At 38.9% G+C, this 25,195-nt stretch overlaps 1 protein-coding gene across 5 annotated transcripts in view; it reads right to left on the bottom strand.

The window, feature by feature from the left end:
* Positions 1-25,195, bottom strand: part of enox2 (ecto-NOX disulfide-thiol exchanger 2) — a 177,562-nt gene that overhangs the window by 84,290 nt on the left and 68,077 nt on the right. For all 5 annotated transcript variants that reach the window (XM_025910733.1, XM_025910732.1, XM_025910734.1 and 2 more), the window contains one exon: positions 8,258-8,404. In XM_025910733.1, coding sequence (XP_025766518.1) covers positions 8,258-8,404 — 147 coding nt within the window. The remainder of the gene's footprint in view (positions 1-8,257; positions 8,405-25,195) is intronic.

The raw sequence follows: 25,195 nt of genomic DNA, 5'->3' as shown, positions 1-25,195 counted from the left end.
GTGACAGCGCACCATCACAACGCCCCCTTTTATTTACTGTAGATGATGAGGTCCTCACACTGTTTGCAGTCACATGTTAAAAAAAACACTGTTCTTAAATTGTGCAACTGTGTGCCCATGAATTCTTTCTGTGCTGCTTACGAAAGCCCATCCTTACTTGTGACAGACTCAGTCTCTATGGGTATAAAAAAAAAGGAACACCCCAATCACACTGCTGACCTGTTGCAAAATAATTGGTTTTCCAGCATCTTGTTGCCCCTGTCCCTGTTTTAGAGACATGTTGCTGGCATGAAATTCAAGATAAGCATATATTTTTATAAGTGTATTGAGTTTGGGGGAAAATAACTTGCCTGTTAATTGAAGAATCCATTAAGCAACTTACTGTTGTAGCTTATGATCTATAAAAAGCATGTATCTGCTGCAGCTTATTATGCTAATTTATAGTACTTCTCTGCTGAGATCTGAAAATACCTGTTACTGGCCAACGTTTTCTGTCATGGCCTAGACTTTTTTAAATCCTAAAAATAGAGCCAACTGGAGAAGAATAAGGGTAGTTCTTTTTTAAAATAATGACAAAAATGTCTTGGATTTATTGTCTAGTGTTGCCAATACATGCTGTCTATTCCAGCTTTAGGAGAACCAATGCATTTAGCATGTTGGATAAAGCATTATATTGTTTTTATGCAATATTACTCCCAAATCAAATATTCTCTCTGTATCAATTAACTGTTTATCAAAGTTCATACTAAAAGGAACACTAAGCATTTTTATGGGCTGTAGGTAGATCACTGCTAAATTCTAAAATTTAAGCCTGCAGGGCATGTGCTGATTAGAAATCAATTTAGAGAAGACTAATTATAATGATGGGAAAATGCCCCCAAACAAAACTTATTTGGTCATTTCCCCGAGACTGAGGCATGAAGAAGTAACTAATTGTTCACCTTTCTTGTTACACTGCATGAATTATAACACCGAGAGGACCATTTGCAAAGCAATGCAGGTTTTTTGGGGGGTTTTTTTGCTTTGACCATGAACAAAAATGACAGCCAAATGAATATTTCTGTTTTTATATTTTCAGAGCTTGATCCTTGCTTAAGGCTTTACCATTAACTTTAGTGCAAGTCTACAGACACGTCAGAGCTGAGCGCCTGCTGGCACTGAATTATTTAGGTCTCATGTTTGCAGGCTTTGCAAGATGGGGTGAAATGGCACTAAATCCCTGACCACTGCAGCTGAAAGAAAAGTGGCAGAGAGCAAGACAGCATGATTAAAAAATTATAAGGATGACAAATGGGAAAAGGAAAAAGGAGGACAAACATCATTTTAATTTTCTTGCTCGACGATCATCAGCGGAATAGATCTAGAATCTGCACGTTTACCTGGATCAGACGCTTTGTATACATAGCCTTTTTGTTGGAACTGCTGTAATTAACAGTTTCCTAAATACTAAAAGATGCTTGATATAACTGTGCAAGAACACACTGTTCACAGTGACACAATGGCACTCTCTGTCTCTCCCTCAGCAGGAGTAGAGATAACTAAACTGTTATTTTGCAAGTGAAATAGAAGAGTCCCAGAAGAATAAGGAGCTGAACATGCATTTCAATCACTATTCTCTCCTGGAGTTAAAACGCATATACTCTGTAGACATTGTGCGTAGAGTAGCTGTCTTCAGAAACTTGCAGCTGCTCAATCTAGAACAATCACTTCAGAACTCAGAAAGTCATTACACTTTAATTCCCTTGCATGGCTGCATGCATCCTGTTAATCTCTTAATGAGTTCTTTTTTAACATAAATCTGTCATTAGTGTCTCCAGTCCATCAGCATCACTCTAAATCTTTTGTGTCACTGTGTGGCCTTGGCAACACAAAGACTGACATCCCGCTGTAGATCTCCTCCCACCTCAGCACGCGGCATGCAAGTCAGCTTACCCGCACACATACACCTCTACAGGACAATGACATAGTCATATCTCAATGGACTGTCATCCTTGACAGCTTCAGTAGCCCATTACAGAATTTACCTTCCAATAGACCCTTTGCCTACCAGTGGTGGGTCAGTGACATCACATTACATCTTTTATACTCAAATCCATTACCCTCCCATGTGACAACCAAAAAGGGCCACAAAAAGGCATACTACTGCCTGTAATTCTCAAAACTATTACAAAGCACTTTTCAACATTCAGCTTACTGAATGGAAGTTTATTTCTGGTGTTTTGGAGCTCCAGACAGACTCCACACAGTCAGAGTGAAAGCCATTTATCACCAGCAGGCCACAGTAGAAGACAGGGTGTGAACTACACACTCACAGACTTTGTACTGGCTAAATGGTATGACAAAAAAAAACGTTACGACATATGGTTAGCCAACACTACTCTCCTTTATAGCGCTCAGCTGTTTATCAGAGGCAAAAATAAAGTGCTGTGCAATGGTTTGTTCTTCGTCAGGATTTCAAAACTTAAATCACTGTGGTTGCAAAACTAAGCAGCACAAATACATCCGTCACATTATGTTAAGCAGTCTAGTCCAGGCATTTTTTTGGCCAGCGCAGCGCCTTGACAGATGACGTTTTTTAACATATCTTTATTGTAGCTAACACTTTGGTGGCTCAGAAAACTACAAAGCACTTATATTGAGCTTGCTGTCTGCATGTATTAACAGTGGCACATAGATTCATACATATATGGGGGTCCAAACCTTTGTGGACATGGGCAGGTGATGCATTTTACATCAGACAGATCCATGTGGATATGCATACATCAAAAGGTATGATTTCAGCCTAAGGGTCAAGGAGACTGAAGACTAAAATCTGGTCGTGATTACAGCGAGGCACAGAAACTGAGAAACCTCTCCAAACATTAGTTGTATAAATAGTATATATGAAAACTTGCTGAGCCATTTGATGGTTGTTAGGATGCAAGATTGTATAGATAAATCTGCACATGTCGAATATTTTAATATATGTAATAAAGTTCTCCCTATAAAAGAAAGGTAGGATACATGTTTAACAAAAAGAAGTCAAAGAAGTCATACTTACATATATTTTAATAACATTTATAACATTAATAACATCCCACTAGGATATAATAATATATACTGTCCATATAATTTTGCTGCTGTATGTCAGATTATGATGCAGAAGCTGTCTGACGATTGTTACCACTACCTACCTGCGCAGCATGTATTTTTATTTTCCTTGGCTAAATGACATTAACCTTTCTCCTGCAGAATCAATAGATTTTATTCAATTCCTTTCTTAGTTCCCACTAAAGGTTAATGCATACGTGATTGGATCGGTTAGAGCACAGTTCTTTTATTGGCTAAAACAATGCTAGTGAAATGGCATTTGTGTTGAAATGTAATTAATTGATTTTCATGCAATGAAAAAAAACAATAAAAAGAAAAACGATAAAAAGAAAAACACTCATGGGGGCATTTCTTTAATCTAGGCATTGGAAATGCTTCGGATAAAAATCACACACATGGCCTTAGGTTTGAAAATATACCTCCCCTCTGATCACTTCAATATTTTTCCCAGTCAAACAACCTTGTTACAAGGGTGCTTGAAACCCAATCAGCCAAAGGGTAAGTGTTCTCCTTCAAAGAGCTTTTTCCACACAAAGTTATTTGTTACTGCAATAAGCAGAGAGACCGCTTGCAGTGGACATACAGATGTCAAACTATGCTAACTAAACTCGCTAATTCATAAAGTCCTTCCTTTATGAGTTTCCTTCATGTCCTCATGAAGTTAAATACATTTAACTTAAAGTCCTTTAAGTAGGAGTGTTTCTTAGTATTGTGTTCACTCTCACTAACACATTGTAGACTGCATGAGATCAAAAATGTTAGTTAAAGAGTGCTGGAGGCACAGCGCTGTGATTGAAATCACACCTCATTACCAGAGTTGACAGGGCCTCCCCACAGCAGAGGAAAACCTCATTTTAAGGCCTGAAAAATGACAGTCAGTCTTAAACAGAAATGCCTTAAAAAATAAAATTGATTTCCATCTTCCCCTTTAGCTGTTAGGTTTTTTTGTAACTCAGTTTTAGTTTGACATTAGAAAATATTAGAATGCCTTTAACTTTGGCTCTCTTTAAATCACACAAAACTGTTTTGGAAACTGCTCCACAAATTCTGATTATCATTACTATTACATTAACATGAGCAACAGGCATGACATAATTCAATGCAGCATGTGCAGTTGCTACTACACTGATATTTATATTCATTATAAGGGTAAAACTGCTCCACTACAGGAGCAGCATCATTTTAAAAATCTCATTCTCTTCACCACCTGCAGCTTAAACACAGCAGGACTTGAGGGGAAATGGCCATCTCTGGCTGTGTTGCAAAACTGATAACAAACAGTATAGGGAAAATCCTTGCAGTGTGCCTGCTAACCCTAAGGCACCACTTATTATGGATGGTTAAAAGACAGGCACAGGCACAGAGTGGGTGCACATAAACAGAGAAGACTAGAAGATAAAGAGCAAAGATGGTGGCTGAGTGCACAGTCGAACTTTAGAGGGAATGGTCTCTGGGGACAAAGTAAGTTAGGGTTTCATTTAAAAACTAAATAAAGTATAACAAAATTTTACTGGGCACACACAGAGAAGCTCAACAATAATCTCTTTTTAGTATTAACCAACTGGTAATGACCTCCCAAGTGATATGATTTTCACTGAACCTAATTTCTCGGGAACTTTTTCATACTGAAGTAAATAAAAACATCGAGTTTGTCACTTCTCACTCTGACTCGATGTGACTAACTGTGTCTATTTTAAGGCTGAGTCAACAGAACATCAATTCAATTTCAAATGTTACTTTTTGACTGTTTCCAAGAGAGGAGGGCTCCATCCTCTATGTGTCTGTCTGCTTAGTGTGGCAATTTAAAGATTTAAAGAAATCTCATTAGTAAAAATGAAATCTTTCCAAAGCATACCATCAAATCTGTGATGACTTCATTTTCTCATATCAGTTAGTTCATTTGTTAATCCCTTACATTTTAAATCAGTCAGTGAAAGACATTTAGTGCTTTATAATGACACAAGAGTACCATGAACTGCACATGTAATGAGCAAACTATCTTTCTATCTGAGTTTCTGAACAAGACTCAGTCAATACAGCTGTTAATGAGTCACAGTGCTTCAGAGGGCTCAAGGACCTGACCAGGTGAAGACAATCAAAAGCCAGACAGAATCCAACCCTAGAAGCCTATAAATTCACAGCTCCATCTGCTCTAGGCCACCATTTACCTGCTAGTCCTGCAAGGGCTCCAACCAAGAAGGCAGAAATAACTGATAGACTCTCAGGTCATACCAGGCCAAGTCAAAGCTAGTTTAATTCTGGAAATACCACATGGGGCAGCTAGATTTGTGATTTGTCAGTTTGGACTCAACAGGGTCAGAATGTTAAAAGTCAAGAGAAGAAGAAGAAGAAAAAACTAGTTAAAGAAAGCCTGACTGACACTGAATGGGTCCTTTTCAGTGAGAGACATCAACCTAAGACACTTCCATTGCAAAGACCCCTACACTTAAAGTCAATGAAGAAGTGTAAATACAAGTTAGAAATGTAAAAGCAGCAATGGGATGAGGTCAAACATAAGAGGTAACCAGTGCTCCTCTATATCACCAAGTAAATGACAGATCATAAAAAAAGAATTACTGTGAATTTCAACACAATGTGGGCTGATCCTGTACAATATGTTAGTGCAGTGCTGCAATAATGCTTCAGCAGATAACTTACCACCTATATAGCAAAAACTGGTAAAAGGTATATAGCAATACCATCAGTCCTTTATATTATACACAAACTGAAATTTACACACATTCATGATTTCTAAGAACTGTTCTTTTGAGGATTAACAATTATTATTGAGTATTATTGTAATATACAAGATCAAATCTCCAAAAATAGACAATGTTTGAGCAACCTTTGGTTAGAGAATGACAAAGTAGCTCATCCGGCTAATGATCCATTGCAACCCACAGATTATTGTAATGTGTCAAGTACAGAAAGAAAGTGTCAAGTTCTGTTGTCATTGCTTGACTGTACTGCACAAAGTAATGAGGATTTAAATCCACAGAAAAGTCAAGGAAGCTTGCAAGTGTTATATACGAAACAAATTAGTATCTCATTTCAGAAAATCTGACCAAGACTCTAAAAATAGTTGAGATTCCTATGAAAATGGATATCCACACGTAAAATAATAGCCACTTTACCATTTCTATATGATCTTAACCCTGGGCACAATTTGAAGGAAGATTCATCAGGTGAGTTTCACAAAAAAAAAAAAAAAAAAAAAAAAAAAAAAAAAATCTAAAAAATCTGACCAACGCTGTAGGAAAAGCGGCGATTTATTTATGCGAATCCAGCTATGTGTAGCACCGTTTACCCAAGACAAATTTCCCATGTGGGAGAATAAGGCTTATTCTTATGATTCTTGTGAACTGTAGAGCGTTGGATGGAGGGATGATGGATGCCTTACCACCACATCAGCTCATGGGTCCTTCAGCTGGATGAGAAAAAATAAATAAATCTGCTTTTGCTTCTTTGACAGGCAGAAATAGAAATTCTTGACCAGGATATCCTCTGGTTACACTGGAAGCTCTGAAAAACTGTCCATTGCCCCTTGAGGCCACTTGCTGTTCAGTTCCCAGGCTGTATAAGAGCACATCCTTGTATTATGTAATACTGGAGAAACCAAGTTCTCAGAGAACGGCAAATATAAATAACTTTGTGCAGAATTACCAAGTTACACAGAGCCAAAATACTATAACTATAAAACTATAACTCTATACACTGTTACCACTGTTGCTCTGAGCACTTTTTGAATATACTGAACATTTCTGCCTCATCTAATGTGACTTAAATATGACAGCAGAACAATGCATTAAATATTCTCAGTTTCTGCTGTGAGAAGAACATGCAGTGTCATACTGACAGAGTGATTTCACATTAAACTAATGACATTATGACCGTAGGATACTTGGTTCTCACTGCTGTTGTGGGAAATCTAACAAGTGAGAGCTCATTGATCATGAATAAATTGGGATCTAACCAAAGAAAATGCTCCATGTTTGTTTACATTTGCACAACATGTTCTCTTCATAAACTCATCTGTATAGATTAATTTTAGGAGGTCTGTAACACAGTTGAGACATTTAGATTTCTTAATTGAAAAGCTGTATTAAGCCAACTTCCCTGATAAGTTTGGAACATTTTTTAAACTCCTGCAATAATACAAAGCACTGATTTTTGGTAATTGGTGCATTTTCTAATTTAAGGCTTTTTACTGATTGCTTGTATTTCCCCCACATGTCAACATGTGGTGTCAATTTCACTTTCCCCCCCCTTTCACAATCATCTAAGATACATTGCCCAATTAGAGTTTAGCGTGGTCAGCGAATTAAAATTAAATGAATTGCCATCGAGTCATTGATTCGTTCATGTGAAGATGTGAGGAAAAGATGAAGAGTCGATTAAGACTGCGCTAATGTGAAGTATTAATCAGTCCAATTAGCATTGCCACGAAAGCAGAGCTCACAGAACAACACCTCTCTGTCTTAAGGGCCTTTTTGTTCTATTACTTACAAAGCAATTAATTAGTCAGTACTTCTTTAATTCTTTAATTAGAAAGTCCTTTTTTAATTTGACACATTACCAGGCAACCACCAACACTTACTCAAAGTACTGTTTAATTATAGCACATCCTTACATAAACGCATGCACGTGCATACACTTTTCTCAGTGTGTCCCTCCCTGTGTGACAGGTCAGTGTTTGTGTGAGAAAACTGAAGCTATGTTGGAGCTGTGATTGGCAGCCTGTGTTGGCACGGTAACAGACAGTCAGACGCGTACACACAATCTCACCGGAGCATTTTTTTTTTCCCTGCTGCAGCTGCCTGACCTCCAAACAGGCCTGACAACCAGAGCCTGAGGACATGGCAAGGTAATCGAAAACAACAAAGACTGAACTAAGCTACTCTTTTCCATACTGCCACCAAATAATAGGATTATGCAACAATTCCCATTGCACTTATTTGATGTTGGTAGAGGAAGACGGAGGGGCGAAAGGTAAGAAATATAACTGTTGTATCAGAGCACTCCTAAGTGAAGGGGGGTATTCTCCATTTGAGGTTACAAACTCTTGCATTTAGAAACTTGACATGGCTGAGGGCAAAATGAGGATTTGAGACCATAGAGTAATCCCGCAGCAGTGGTGCAATACTTGTGAGGTAGCTGCTGTTAGTACCTGGAGGCAGGCTGGCTCTCTTCCTCTTCTTGCTGTTTTCTGCAGTGTTTTCCAAGGGAGGACAGTCGGTCACCAGCTGTCCGCTGGAACCGTTGAACTGAAGAGGGTCGTTGTTGGCTGCTGGATCAAAAGGCAAAGCGTTGAGTCCTGCAAAACAGACAAAAACAAAATGCCACAATATATTAAATTAAATAACTGCTCTTCATTAATTTCAAATGATGTGAGATTAATGACATTGCAAAAAAGTGGAAGATATATAGAAAAAGTGTCACTAAAAATGCTCCCGTTTTTGGCCTGACACTGGAAAACAAGTTCAAATGTCTTCGGGTCACACTGGACTCCAACCGTTTACATGTTAAAAATTGTAAAATATTATTTTTTTAAAAATGTAATCGGTTTAGACCATTGCTACAGTCAATAGCAGATGGAATAACACTTAAATTAATTAACCCTAATCAGGCTGATAAAACCCATTCTTATTGGTACAGCAATCTAGAAAGCCGACTGGGCTACATAGATAAATTAGTATTTCTGCTGAGATTCAAATAGCCAAGGTTTATGGTTTTATATTGCTGTTAATTAAAATGTACTCGCTCTTTAAGAAAACAAAACCAAAACTAATATGGGATTTTATTTTCTAGGTCTTCGTTTCAGTTGCTCAGTTGCAGGCAAAAATAGACAACGATACACTGGATGCCTGACATATGAATCAATATTTTGTGCTTGCCTGGGCATACGGGCACGTGCAATGCTTCCTTCTCTTCTAATCAAGGTCAGTTTTAACAAGGCCAGAACCTAATAGTAAAAATAAGAGTGTGGTGAAGGCAGCTTTTTCCTTAGTATCTTTATTTTGATCATACGAGACAGTAAGAAGACTTGAATGAATCTGTATTTATCACTAAATTATTATGAGACACCCCCCCCCCCCAAAGTCCTAATGAATGAAGGACATATTGATGTGTATTCTTGGCTTAATGTATCACTTATTCTGCGCTCTTTAGGGGCTGCATTTGTTTATAATTCAGAGCGGGGTCCTGGAGAGACTCGGTCTTAATTCATGAAAAATTCATGACACTTCTTGTGCTCAGATTTGTTTTCCCTCCATGGCAAAACAGAGCAGAAACCTCACTTTACTGTGGCTCTATTACAGGTCAGAGACACTAATCAGTTTGTATCAAACTCAGAAGGAGCTATAGACATTAATTTTTTTTATTTTTTAAATTGTGCACTGAAACTGTTGTAGCCTTGTTTTTTAGCCCATCAAATACTTAAGACTTCAGGGTGATGTTCTAATGATGCAGCTTTGAAGTATTAGTTTCATTAAGGCTTATACAGCTAATGAGGTTACTGATACCTTTGTCAACTGTGTCTCAACTTTTCATGACTATAATCTGTCAACAACCAGATTGACCAGTAGCTAACATGTGACTAGCAACTGACATAGACAAAGAAAAACTGAGATAAATTAAGCCTCACTTTAAAAAGGAGAAAAAGGAAAGTAGAGAACTATCAAATTTCCCCTTGAATTTTATAAATCTATCAAGGTACTGGCAGTGTGCAAAATCCTATTCTGTTACATAAACAATCATTTAAAAAAAAAAACCCAGAAAAAAACCATAGTGTGTTAGAAAGTTAATGCCATGCTTGCAATTCCAGCAATAAAACATGAAACGAGGCCTTAAAATACTTTAAATCTGTGCATGGGAGATTTCTCAGATTTAGGCATTGGGGGCTGTATTTTCTGCATAGTCGGTCTGAGTAGAGTAGTGTGTGTGAGCGTGCACCCACGCACGCACGCACGCACACAACCCTCTTAAGTCAATCTCTATTCAACATCCATCTGTCACACGTCTTTAAAGATGACCGTCAATAGGCAAGGGAGCGAAATAAATGCATTCCTCTGCCAATGTTAACTCTGTCACCAATAAACAGCAACAGTTTACATCTGAAGAGATGAGACTTTTAGTCATGCGCTTGTGAGTTCCCAAGCAAAAGGCAAAGAGAAGTTATGGAAAAAGTGAAGCAGCACTGAACATTGACCACTAAGCTTCAGTGGCTACAGTGTTACTGCCGTTCCAGATGAAGGAAAGAGCGTCACTTTAGCTCACAGTGGTGAGCTTCTCCAACAATTTCACAAGATTTGTTCCTATACGGAAAAAAAGGACTTTGAAAATATGGTGCAAAGGTGAATGAAAACAGGCAAATCTGTGGCACTCAAATTGTTGATTTTATTTGATCTAGAGTTACATGACAGAATGCTCCAAGGACTTAAACATTTTTTTAAATGAAGTTCAGTAACTTATCTGGCTCTTGAATAATACAATTACTCTGGAATTAACTGCAGAGAAAATAATGGAAACAATAAATCAGCAAATAGAGCCTCAATGCAAAAGATTTTGGCTGCAAATCGTCATTTCTAATCACACACTAGAATCTTATTTTTGAAGTTTAAGCTCTCAAGAGGCCATTTTCAGAACCAGAAATTGGACAGTTACCCACACCAGAAATGTCTTGGTTTAAATGTGCAGGGTGGGAAGAGAGTTTATGAGTAAAGGCGGTGAGTGTGTGAGCCTTGTATACTAACAATGTCTTTCCAGGGTCATCGCCCCTGTCTATACTCCTACTTGAGTCTGTGGGCTGATGAATGGCGTATTTAAGTTTCAACATCTGGCCAGGGCGTGTAGCGATGTCGGTGAGAATCACTCCCCAGAGGAGGAAGAAAATAAATGCCAGGAGGGTGGGAGGAGATGGACAGCAGGGCTGCAGAGTAAACCGAGGAAATGAAACAGAGAGACTTAGAGCCTCAGAACGGAATACAAAAGAAATATCACAAATGATTCTGGGCTGCTCGTCCAACAAGAATGCATTAACAACATGCACCATTAATGGTACAGTGAGCCAGGAAAGCACAGGACCATTAGAATGCACAGTGAAAGTCAGTGGCTCATTAAAACACCATTGAACTGCCTTGGAATTGAAACAAGGTGGTACGTCTACATTGTGAGTTTCTTGGGAGAATGCAAGCCAGTTTCTGCTGATTATTTTAAAGTTGAGCCAGGTCAAAAAACAAAACAAAAAAAACATTTAAGTAACCAAGCTGGACCCAAGCAGTTACAACAATAATTGCTCATTAAACTCACACACAATTTACCTCAAAATCTATGAAATGTGATTCATAATCCCATGTTTTGAGTAAAACATAGCCTGCTTTTACTCATTTTCTTTTAGTACACTGATCATCTTTGAGATTTTAGACTAATGGTTATACAAATTAAGGAATTTAGGAAATTAGATTTAATGGGGCATTTGTGAAATAAAAAGTCTTATTTTTTAATTTGACACTGTTGAAAAAAGTGTCTTACAGCTAATTGCAGCAGTTGTATCTTACATCTAGTTGTATCACACTTCATAAGTCATTGGGAGCTATGGAGATTGAACCTATGAGCTTTCAAGCACAAGACAGCGCACTGAGCTGTAATGATTTTCTTCCTAACACGTTTGCATAACTCTCATGTAGCCTTTAATCTAACGAAAATCAGCTAATAAACCAATTGGTGGGTATGAATAATGCAGAGCATAAGGAAATGTGCATCAGCATACCACTGCGAGGATGGGCATTAGTGCGGGGATGGCCTAAGCAGTGGAGTCTTTAAACTAGAGCAGAGAAAATACAGAGACCATGTAGATTATTGGGCATTCATCCATCTGAACAAGGCAAAGGGCAAGACGGTGGCACATTCCATTAACACAGTCCCAACCTCAGAAATAAATCAGCTTCTCTGGCTAATCCACTGCATTACTAAACCTGAACTGTCAACAAAGCGTCTTTCAGCTCCACTGATTTGCATCGGACATTTAAAGTGGCTGAGCACATTCGCCTATCAGAACAATCAGGTGAAAAACAACTTTTAATCCTGAACATCACAAAAAAAAAAAAAAAAAAAAAAAGCCAGAAGAGGAAATACTGCATAAAGATCTGTGTGTTTTTCTGTCTTGTTGAGATGGAGCAGATTCATGCACTTTGTATGGTCAAAGAAACAAGAAAAGTATACACAAAGATAAACAGAAAAACACCTTCCCATACACTGCTTCCGTTTTGCAAGTTTGTGAGCTCACAGTTGGATGCATCTGACAGACCTAATGCTCTAAAAAAGAAAACATATTCATGATACCCAGCTGTGGTGAAAAGCAAGGGGAAAAACCCAGAGCAGTTTCCCCACTAGAAGCAAAACCAAGACTTCTTTCTCTCTTATTTTTTTTGGTTATTTCAAAAGAACCCAGCTAAGGTGGTTTGGGCATCTGACTAGAACGCCTCCTGGATGGCACATACTGCAGATATTACAGATATTACTCTTAACACCTTGGTGTCATCCCCAGAAGACTTGGTGGAGGCAACTGAGGAGAGGGAGGGCACAGGGCACTAAATCGTCCATTAACTTTTTTTTTTTTTTGGTTTCGTTTTGTTTAAACAAAATTCCAAGTTCGCGTCACAGTTTGGAAAGAGGTCACAGCTACAAGGTCCTGTACGGAAATTGCATGTTCTCCCTATGTCATTGTGAGCTTTACTCCAGCTTCATCCCACACTTCAAAGGTATTCATGGGGTTAAGTTAATTGGTGATTCTGAACAAGCTATTAGTGCTGATCCTGAGGCCGACCGGCAACCTGTCAAGGATGTACCAAAACTACTGCCCTATAACAGCTGTGATGGGCTCGAGCTCCACTGAAACCATAAATTCACATTTAAGAAACCTGGAACACAAATGCAAAGCTGCCAGAATGTTAAAGAAACACTGTGAGACATAGGTTTGGCCATACTGTCGCCACTAGTTTTTAATAGTTCTTTAAAATCAATACACAGAATGCTTTAGCACTATAGTCAACACTATATTGTCTATATTGATGACACAATAGTGAAGCAGACCACATGCAGAATAAGTGGCTAGGGTAGAAAAGGTATGAAAGTTTTATAATAATGGCTTAAGAGTTCAGCCTCCATTACCAAGAGGCAACATAAGCATCGATATAATAATGCAGCCCACAAAGTGACTTTGTGGTAATATTTTGAATCATGCTTCATTGCACTTACTGCAAAGCTGGCAGAGTGTGGGTCAGAGTAATGTGACAGTCACAGGCTATAACTCTCATTTCTGCTGGGTGGCAACTGGCAAGTCTACAAACAGGATCCCAAATTAACCTTCAGTCACCTGAAAGGGTAGTGATCAGTCACAAGACCTCACTTAGCACTCACTAAAAAGAGTTTTTGCATAGATCAGTCACTACAATAGAATGAGATGTTACTCTATTCATAGTCTTGTGTGTCCATCAGAACACATTCTGGCTCTGGACTCACTGGACACGAGCTCCAAGCTTCCTAAAAAGGCAGCTGACTGAAGTTATGAATGCCCTTTGCAGATGCATAAACAAGGTGTCTGACTGACACGGCTTAGCAAAGGATGGAAAAGAATGGCAAGCAGCTGTGGTATTCTCAAGAGACCATTAACGAAGCTTTTCACTTCCTGTGTATTTATAGCAAAGATAAAGAGCAGTTAAAACCACAGGCACTTCATACAAGTGGGAAAAACAAATTATCATTTATGTACAACAGTGTTTTCTGACAGACACAATTAATAACCAAAAGTATGTTTCTCACCCTTTTCACAAAATATTAACAACAAAATAATATTAGCCTGTTGCATATGCAATACACAGTAGTTCATATTTTAAGCGAGCTATGGCAGCAATCAAAAACAAATTGTCACGTAATCTCCCAGAGAAGTTTCCCAAATTCGAGCTTTTAATGAAAACTTGAGTTTTGTTTTGAATTCACACGCCTGAGGGGCCAATTTTCTTCTGTCAGTTTTCGGTGCTGTGTGCACAAATGAGTTGATCACCATGAATACTCTCTAGGTGTTTTAAGTCATGTTCTTGATCAGGAGTGACAGACTTCATCCAGGTAAAACCAGAGGCAATTAAAAGCCATTAAGACAGCAGCCTGGCCTGATGCAGCTTCAGCAACTCAAGGCGGGACGGGAGGAAGTCTGGCAGAAAATTGATTACGGTGAATATGGAGGCCACAGTGACACCGTTACCCAAGGGGGCTTCTACCAACTGGAGATTGTACGTGATGCTGTTATGTACGCCCGTTTCCATGGAGACCTGTCAAATTAAGACAGAAGATCTCCGCTGGGTAATCTATCAGCTTGGTTGTACACAGTCACTGTGATATGTGCTCTATGGGACCTTACTGTACATTCTAGAAAAAGCAATTTTTTCACAGCTGAAGCTGACAACGTTCCAATATACGGACCTTGTGGTTGTGCACTACACTTACATTTCCTACAGACTTCGGGGTGTAGTAGTAAGAAGCATGACACTTCAACAACATAGCTCAGAAAAAAAAGACATTTAAAAGACTGTTTGAATAACAATAACTTATTTTGCTATCCAAATTAGACAAAATAAGGCTGCCAATGCAGTTTGGAGACGTAATTTGGCTATAGTGATTATAGCAGAGTCATCCCACCTGCATCCTCCTAAAAAATGATATCTAGGATATTCAGCTTTTTGCATCTTTAAGTAAATGTCAGAGACACCAATCAGGGTTAATATCGTGATAAGTACGTAGAAAGAATTATGTTCTTATGGTTGGGAGTTTAGTAAAGGTCAATGTATTCCCTGATGTTGTGATGACATTTTAAAAAGATGCCAGCACCAGAATATGTCATAGTGTATTTATAAACATCACCCATTTCTGCATGCAAAATAAACACTAATAATAAGTTGGCATATGGAGCTCAAACTGTGGCAAAAAATGGATCAGGTTATTAATGTTTAGGGAGGGAAATACATTTACGCGCTTGCCCATATTTGCGGTGCTCACTTGAGCTGTGCTTCAAACACAGTCTCAAGTTTGCATTCAAATTGAGGAATACAAGCTCCCTGTAATAATGTCATGACTATTCATTAAATCAGTAGCAAGTTTAAAAAAAAAAATTCCTCCTCAGACCCCCTCTGTCATTCTCCAAGCCTCAAGGGATTCACTGAAGGTTAATTTATTTAAATCTCCCATCCACTCATCTCTATTCCATTAAACTCACTAAGAATCTTTGGTTTGCAGTCTAATCCGCTTTCTACTGTCAGAGGCCTATGCCCTTTCTGCAATGCAGTCAGTGCATGCGGTTGTTTGTGTGTGCGTGTGCACTCGTGCATGCGTGTGTGTTAACAAGACAACACAGCAGCTGATAAGGTCACGTTAGCTCATACACATACACACACACGCTCATGCATGTGGAATGGCCTTTGAGAGCGCTGCATAACATTGGTCAAATAAATCTAAAAGGCGATGAAGTTAAAATGTAGGTTTCTCCCGAGAGACCCGTTCTTTTCTACTGTCCTCAAGGCCACAAAATGTCTAAGCCCTTACCATCTGTTCGCTCCTTTGAAAGACAGGATACGTTAATGCATGTGGGGTATGGCCAGATCAAGCCATCAACAATTAGGCTCCACTACTAAGGATATCTTGGCTATGTAGGCAATTGCTGTATCATTATTACGGCATGGCATGCATTATGACTGGCGCTGGCACTCATATGCTAATGACTTTGGAAACACTCACCCTTTCCTTAAACAGCCGTCAACGCTATTAGCAGTCTGTCAGAAAATCATCCAGCCTATGGTGATGTGTTTTTTTGTTCCAGAGAGCTGACTAATGAGACGCTCGCTGGCTCCAACATACTTCAACAATGGCACACGTAGAGCTGTGTGTGTTTGAGTTTTGGACATTACTGGCTGAAAATGGTCACCTTTAAAGCATACTTGGCTCAACCCGCTATATGGCCATTCTGTGCCGAGGTCACATCAGGAGATGTGGTTTATTTTCTGAGATCTGAATATTTATAGGGATCTTAACTTGTGCAATATGAAGAAGTCTGCCAGATCGCTCTCATTAGCAATGCACACTTTGGTTGGTGTCTGCCACCATGTAGAGAGAAGATGAACGCTCCTTAAAAGCAAGGATTGACTCATTCCTGCAAAGAAAAAGGAGTTGGTCAGCGATGGCATGGAGTGTTCTTTTCAGTTTCCCAAATGTATATCACCATCTTTTGGCACTGTCTGCATGTCCATAAACCTCCATCTTATTTAATACCACCTTTTGATCTCATCCATCTGTCTTCTCAAACATAAGTTTTTTGCTTAATTATGCCTTCCCCTCCGCTCTAGTGCTTAGCTGCCAACCATTTTTTCCTTTTTACCCCCCCCCATCCCGTCCATTCTGAAATCTTAGCTGCTCTATAATTTGATTCAGACCAGAGTATATATTATACTTGCAAGGGAAAGGATAGAAACAGAGGACAGAGGAGATTTATGATGAGCAGCTGCCAGCGCTGACAAAAGCTTTTAAAAGCCGCAAGATGTGTCCTGCTCTCTAGCTTTTTGCCTTTGATTGCACAAGTCCAACTTTTCTCTTTCAGTAGCCTCTGTCCATGTAAAACTGTATCACTTTTGCATATTGGAGAAACTGACCATTATCTAGCCTTATTAATAATTAAAAGCTAAGGAGAAAAGACAGAATAAATTAGGCACAGGAAATGGAGACTGGGAAGAAATACCACAGAAAGAGGTCAGAGTTTATTCTAAAATGAAAATCTAAGTAGTTCTGTCATTAAATTCCTACATTGTTAATGTTATTGTTTGTCACAAAGCCCCTGAAGAACCAAAGTAAGGCCAGAGATCATCTCTCAGACAAAACTCTTTAAAGCTTAGAGACAACCTAGTATTACTTCTACATCTCTCATTCAAGCTCACTCTCTCATTTGAATCATTTTCTGCCTCATTTGTCTGTACTCGCTTGCCTTAAGTAAAAGGGTCACTGGAGTATTTACTGCAATAATTTTCAAAGGAAAGTTCTCACTTTCATTGTTGTTTCATTGAATACTGATGTAACCTAGGGCCATCGTGATGGCTTCCATATAGACAGCATTTCTTACAAAGCGGTTATAATTTGTTTCTTGATTAAATGCACTTAGAGAATAGTAATTAATCAAAGGCGATAGAGCTGATGTCTGTAATAATCCATAAAGATAATGAATGGTGACAAGCTACAGTTTAAAAAAGGCAATACGTTCAAAATAAAATGGAAGATCGGCCCCTGCAGCCAGTAGTACACGAAAATGAGAATCATTAGCCTAAATCAACTTATGACCGTCCTAAAAAATTAGTTTTCTTGACTCAGCTGGTGTCGCAACTTTAGATTTCTTTGGGAACCATGTTAAGCATATTTTTGAAAAGCACACCCACACCTCATCAGTACTCTTCAGAACATCCCAGAGGCGGTACTTGGTTTCAAGAAGAGTAGATAAGAAGTCTTATTCCCTTGTGTGCCAATTAATACTTGTAAAAAGTGCTCCACACTTGTTTGTATTGTTTGTCTTGTGCGTGCAGCTTCCGCTCTCTTCCCCTCTCTGAAATGACAAAATGAGTGCGACTGAATCGGTGTCCAACTGCATCAGACCCCCTGAGTGACAATTCAAGTGAGATCTGTCTAGCTCCAGAACAGCCCATTTTCAAAAGACAATTCTTTGCCTTTGATGCTATTTTGGGATGTAGCTACCGTACAGGTCTGAAGAGGAGAATTACCAGATGGCTACTTGTCATTCTCCAGGAGTCGGAGCTTTAAATGCTGGTCCAGCTAGCTCTCATCCTCAGAGCAGCGACTAATGCTGATCACGATCCAGTAGGACACACATTCTGCCTTTTTATAACCGCTGATTAGAAGCAATGGTAATTTTTACTTTCAGCTGTTACAACTACCACCAAACGACACAGCAGCCTGAGTCCTTGTTCAAAAACTTAACAGCTGGGAATTCCTTATTGCAGATCTACTGATCCATGGTATGACATGACATACTGCTAAATGATTTCACTGGACACACCTCCTATGTAAAGATAATCCAGTAGTAACTATCTGACAAGCATCTAGTGCAAGTAAATCTAAACCATAACCACAATATCACATTAACGTAATCTGACTATAAACTATGGCTTACAAGAACTCGAGTTTTATTTTTGTAGTTCTGGGAACCTGTTCCATTTTATTATGAATACAGATAAAAATAATTGTTCTGATCTATGACGGTAGAGACATTACTAAAAATAGGTTTGAAGGTGTGAGAAAAAAGAAAAAGCAAAGTCATCTGACGATATGTAGAAATAAAAAAAAAAAAGTTGTTAAAAATTCTCTCATGGTGTCTTTTTTCCATTTACAAATGATTTCTTGGGAACACTGTGTGAATGTCAGTCCCATTATGCCCATTTGTATAGCTGTGGTGTCTTGAATCTCCCTGTCATACCAGGTTTTTTGCCCTGCCTTTGTGTCCCTTCAGTACAGTATGAAACATTTTTTGGCTTCAAATGTGGTTCAATGACCTTTTGTACAAACTAATTTGTTGAAAACTGTTAGCAACACTTAGTTGTATAATTTCACTGTAATATTCGATAGCTCTCTCTCTCTCTAGAGAGATATAGACACACACAGAAAGTCTTGAGGCATCCCTCATTTCTTTAGATTTTGCTAAAAGGGGACAAAGGTCCGGTGAAACAACAACAAAAAAAAGTTTGTATAAATCTAACAAGCTTAAAAGTTAACATTTGTCATGTTCCTCGTGTTTATCCTTCAACATAGCCTGAACTTTTAGGCAAGCTTTCTTGTGAATTATTTAAGTAACCTTCACAAACAGTTCTCCAGGCTTCCTGAAGGACATTTTCTGTCAAGATGACCCCACACTGCTTCAATTACTGCTTCTGGGGAGGCCAATCCATGACTGACAGCGTTCCATTGTGTGTTCTTCTATTCAGGTATGCTTTTGCTTCACTGGCAGTGTGTTTGGGATCATTGTCATTCTGCAGAAATGAAGCCATGGTAGATCAAAATCTAACAATACTTTTCTGTGTTCATAATTCAATCAATCTTGATAAAAATCCCCAACACCAGTGGGTGAAATGCAGCTCCAGGGCCTCTGTGTTTTACAGATAGCCTTGGATGCTTACAGTCTACTTCTCTCTTGAACTTCTCCATACATTTTAACAACAATATACCAGAAATGTTTGGATTCATTACTCCATAAGACCTGTTATCACCGATTTCAGTCCAGCTGTGTAATTTGGCATACTTAAGCCTTTTCTGCCCGGTTCTTTTTGTTCCATGCTTCTTGACAGCCACCTTTCCACTGAGGGCATTTCTGATGAGGCATCAGGGAACTGTGGATCCATCAACCGAAGAGCCAGATGCATTTTTTCATTCCTGCATCAGGTCTTTGCTGGATTTTTTTTCTTGTTTCTTAAGCACATGACTTTCAGATACTGTTCATCTGCTGTAAAGAAGTCTTTTTGTAAGGCATGCCACTTCTATGCTCAACATGTCCAGTTTCTGATTATTTTTTTAAGGGCACACTACACATCAATGCCAGATAAGCCATGTTTTTGGCTAGTAACTCTTTGGGAATCACCTTGTCGGTGCAAAGATACAGTTATATATTTGTTAAACTGTTTATCTGACATTTTCCATTGACTGAATGGGAACAAATTATCTGTTTTGTTTCTGACAGGCTGGTAGAAAAAAATTCTTCTGAAAAATGGTCTCAAAATGAAGTATGTTTTGCTTGCTATGGCTTGCCAACAATGTTACAGATTCAAAATCAACACCAAGATTCACAACAGAGCAAATAAATAAATAAAGTGATAAGATGCTGCACATTTAAGTCATCCGCACAGTCTGGAATTTTTGTGCCGTTTTATCCGCACTCAGTACAGACATTCTAACATTTGGAGCTGTGAGTGCAAAAAAACCGATATTTAGTCACACATGAGAGTGCTAATGGACCCTGTGGCAGAAAATGTCAGCACTCATTGTCTGAAGTCTCTTGTTGTTTTGTCACTGGCAAATGGGAGAGAAGGTGTTTGTGGAAAAGAGGGTTTTAGCATGCCAGAAGGAATTATTCAGTGGAGCAAGAGGAAACTTCATTCTGAAATGACCAGGGAACAAGTCAGGGAGAATCTCTTCCAAATGCTGCAACGCTGATATTTGAGGCATAAATAAAGAAAACAGCTGAAGTAGGGCACAAGAGCGCAAAACATCTTTGTTTTAATTTGGGGAGGCTGGGAGCGGTCGGGGTCACAATGGGTTGCACTAAGTCAAGTAAACACCCACTTAGGAACTCTGTGAGTTATTTGATTTATTCAAATGCCTTGGGTTTCCACTGATGCATGCTAAAGATAAACTCTGACTCATTTAAAAAGAGAGAAACACTGTGACAAAGGCCAAAGTGAATCATCTTTTTAATGTGACCCCTGGTGCAAACTTCACTAACAAAGTATGCCACCGCAGGAAGAATAGTAAGCATAAAGTTTTGTTGGAGATGGCAAGCGTACACCATTAGCTAGTGTTTTTCAGAAAGGATGTATACATCCTTTTATAAAAATGTTGTAAATAAGATAGATGATGGAATAAAGCCAATTTTACAGTGTAACAGCAGTGCTAAATAGTTAGCTGATGAGGATACTTTGTTGGCATCTGGCTTTACAAGAGGGGGGTAAATGTGTCACTTGACAGCCAAACAACTTGTATTAAGCAAGCCAGTTTGACAGAATAATCAGAAAGTGAATGTGAAGCAAAATCCACAATAATCCATAATGTTGTTATTTTAGCTACTAAACAATTTCTCAGGTTACTGATCAGTTTTTGAATGTAGGGATTTGTCATACACAACTTGAGATATGCAAGGGGTGCTTATTCTTTAGGACTCCACATACCCCATAAATTACATTACTAGTAATATCATGAACTTGATTACCATAAGTCTTATAGTAATCAAGTTTAAATAGTGACACAACAGTCTATAGATCTCTAGGCTACAGAAGAAACTGTGTTGCTACCCGCTACCCACTGATGTTTGATCAGAGCTTTACTTTGTCAAATCTTTCTACTCATTGCTCATCTCCCTTGGCAACAAGTGCCAAAATAAAAACATTTTGTGGCTGGCATCTTTGTGCACAAGCCAAAACTTCTTTAAGAAATATTCCTCAAGTAGTTGTTGTAAAAACTGCCTGTAAATAAACCAAGCTATCTGTTCATTTTCTCCCCAAGAGTATCAGCTCACCTTCCTTTCATGCACTTTGCAAATATACACACTTCACAACAAGTAAATCCTGTATTCTATGTCATTCAAGTCTAACCAATAGAGGAAAAAATGAGAACAAAACTATCGAGAGTATCAGCTTCAAAAAGTCTGCTTCATAAACTGTTCATTGCCAAAAACATATATACATGATTCAGTTACAGTGAGCTACTGAGCTGTCTGCACATTTTTTTCTTATGTTGAGTCAACAATCTGATTTTTCTAACAGTACTTATGGGAAATGTGTAAACAATGCAGCTGAGGTCCATGCTCCTTCATACTCACCAGTCACTTTATTAGCTGCAACTGAGAAATCTAGGGGAATCAAAAGCCCTGCTTTGTTTGGACTTTTTCATCATTTTTTTTTTTTAAACTGTCAAAACAAATGCCGTAAATCTGGATTATTTAAGCATGATTGTTCACCAGCTTAAACACCATGCATTTTCTTAATTTCTAATGCGAAATAAGTAAGTAAAAATGATGTCATTGAAAATTTTAACTGAAAAACAAATAAATTGTAGTTAGGCCCAGACTATGGGTGTGTTTTTTACTCTAAAGCCTGGCTTACAAGCATAATCATCTATGCCTGCCGGCTTGCAGCCTCCACCTTAAACTGCCGGGGGCATCACAGTCCTTGGCAGCAGCAGATTTGTATACCTCGGAGACCTGCACAGCAGCTACAGGGCGAGCAACGGCCAACCAAAGCCAACAATCAACTGACACCTTATTCATGGACAACCAAAAGCAGACCAGGTGACCAGGCAGCTGCAAGCCACCATTAACGGTCATTCTACAGGTTAATTACGGTAACTTTTCAGACTTATACTTCTTATGGATGCCTTTGGTCAACAGGATCTTTCGTCCCCTGATGTTAACTCAAGCTAAACTGTGAGTCGACCACAGTTTAGATTAATTAGTTTTATTCAGGTTCTCTTATGCTTATTCAAAAAATATTGGATTGCACTATATTTCACAACTGTACCTAATAAGGTAGGTGGGAGTCTCTGCTCCACACAGACACAAACTTCCATGGCTCATCTCTAATTCCTCTTCTCATTCGGACCTAGTGCAGGAGTTGATTCATAAAAATGTTTCACAGCAGCCTTTAGAGCTTGGATAGCCTCCTGCTGACCTCTGAAATCAGCTGTACATTCCCAGCTGTTTGCACATTCAAACCATCTCTCAGGGACCAGCTTGCTTTCGATAATTTGACCGATAAACTGAATGACAATATTGCAAATATCATCCCAGTATTTTTCCTTTTTCGCAATGGCTGAGCCTCCCTAATGAATAATACAGATATGGGACAGGAAATGACCTTTGCAGACGGTAAAACAGATAGCCATAGAGGAGATCAGGCAAAGGCAATTAGGGGTTTATAGATCGCATTTATGCAACTATAGAGGAGGCAACTAAGCCTAACAGAGAGCCTGTCAACCACTATAATGAATAAAGATTCCCACTTCCATCTGAAACATACAGTGCATCCATTATCCAATCTAATACACTGAACATATGCCTTAGATTAACTGTCCTTAACATAAAGTCCAATAAAATGAAGCAGAAAACCCCTCCCCTCAACTGGGAGACTTTTGATTTTAGCATTCATGCATATGTTATTTTGACATGTACCAACATCTGGCAAAAGCAGATCAAGGCACCTTGCCACACCTCAAAACTGCTCTGGAACAGCCTGCAGAAAAGCCCAAGGCACTGACCTCTTCTCCAAATTCCCCAGATCCCAATCTGATTAAGCATCCACGGGTTGCGCCGGAACAAGCCTGATCCACTGGGACCTCACCCAGGAAGGATTCTCTGGGTGCCTGAGCTGCTTTAGTGGCACAAAGCGGACTGAAAGAATATTTAGCAGGTGGGTTTAAATTTGTGTATAATAACTTTGTTTTCATCAAAGATAAACTTGCCAGGCTGCCACAGAACATTACTCTTGTGCTGTGCCGAATGCATTATCATTGAAATAGAAGAGAAGAAGCCTGATTTTAACTGGAGTGATTCAGTGATTTCAGACTTTCAATCAATTGCAATCTCCTTCTCAATCAATAGAGTACTTGTGTAAGTGAAGAAGCAGTTGCACGGTTCTGTCTACACCCAGTACTCTTGTTTTATTTTCTTTCCATCTCTGATGCTTTTCTGTGTAATTCATGAATTATACATATTTGACACCAAGATGAACCCAAGTAGCTTTCTTCTCAATACACTCAATATGGCACTGATGTAAAATCAATGTATTATCATTCAATCATATTAATAGGGCTGGGTTGCAGTTCTAATTCCATGCAAGCACAACTGTTTCTTTTTTGCTTTTTGTGAAAAAGTCACATGAACAACAATGTCTATCTTGGGATAAATATTTATCTGCCATGATGAGGAAGGTACCTTTCATCATACAAAATAATAGCCATAAACTTAGACTATTACACTTTAACCCAATCAGAATGTTTATACACGGCACTACATATGCATAGGATTTTAAGTAAATGGGTTCGGTAGGTTTGTTTAGTTTATAAACAGGGCTGCTGAGCAGGATGTCAAACAAGAGATTACTGAGGGGAAATTAGCATTGCTTGTTTTTAATGTGGAACATTAAATTACCTCAGGCATGCAAACAGGTGCAGTCTAAACTTATTGGAAAGAAGGCTCTAGATTTTAAAACTTGAATAGTAAATGGATTTTAGGGGATAGACAAGATAATCTACTTATGCACCAATGATTTGTGGAAGAATTACAGACAGATTAGCAAAGACTTTTCATTATATAGAACCTGTCTTAGTGAAACCCCAACATGGACAGACCTCTAAATACCTCGAAGCCTCCAAGTATCAACACCGTCCCAGAGCAGCCAGCCAACAGCTTGAGCTATTTCTGGATTCTGATGGACTAGAGCTGAACTCTAATCCTGTCTGTAGCATAAGACCCAGTTCCATACCATTGGTCTGAATTCCTCAGAGGTCCACACTAAGATCATTAATGAATACTGGCAAAGGCAGTGAGAATCCTCAAGAAATATAATGATTTCAATGATATATCTCATCTTACATCTGGCACCTTGCGCTTCTCAATAAAGGTGATTTTCAGCAGGCTGCATTTTGTTGCCTGCTTTACATCTCTGAAAGGCAATTATCCCCAAGTCAGTGGTGCATTTGGCAACTACTAAAGATAACTTAAAAGTAGGGCATATGGTTTTATCAGGTCACTCCAGAATACACTGATGGCATCTCTAGTTTGATGGCTTCATCATGCATCTACAGTCTTCAGCGGTGACTGACCAGCAACCACAAGAGACACACAGCTTCTTTATTCCTGTCCTCTAGGTTCCCAATGAATTTTTTTCCCCCTGTCCTGTCGGAGTCATGTAATGAATAGTGAAACTGACTCCCATCCAGCGGGAATCCCACAGGAATCCCATAATGCACAGGATCTCCCCCCAAAAATGTCAGCTTCTAATCTCCATACTGTTCTGTTTACCTTTAAGCAGCTCCTGGGGATTAAGTTCTCTGCTAGATCCACATTAATGAGAATTTGTGTGACATGTCACTCATACAGAGAAGCCCACTTCAACAGCGCTCCCCACCTTGTTCTCGCCCATGAATCCCCAATTCAAAATTAATTTGCAGTTAGAAAGGCATTTTCTCGAGTGCTGCTGAGGAGGCGTCTCTATCAGCCTGTTCTTTTGGTGGTGGTGTTAGCTAATGAGGGCCTGGTCAGGAAGCCAATGCTGACAGCTCGGCTCTTTAAAAGTCTTTGTCA

This window comes from Oreochromis niloticus, linkage group LG2 (assembly GCF_001858045.2).
Source record: "Oreochromis niloticus isolate F11D_XX linkage group LG2, O_niloticus_UMD_NMBU, whole genome shotgun sequence".
Lineage (NCBI taxonomy): Eukaryota > Metazoa > Chordata > Actinopteri > Cichliformes > Cichlidae > Oreochromis > Oreochromis niloticus.
This window is presented reverse-complemented; position numbering and strand designations above follow the sequence as displayed.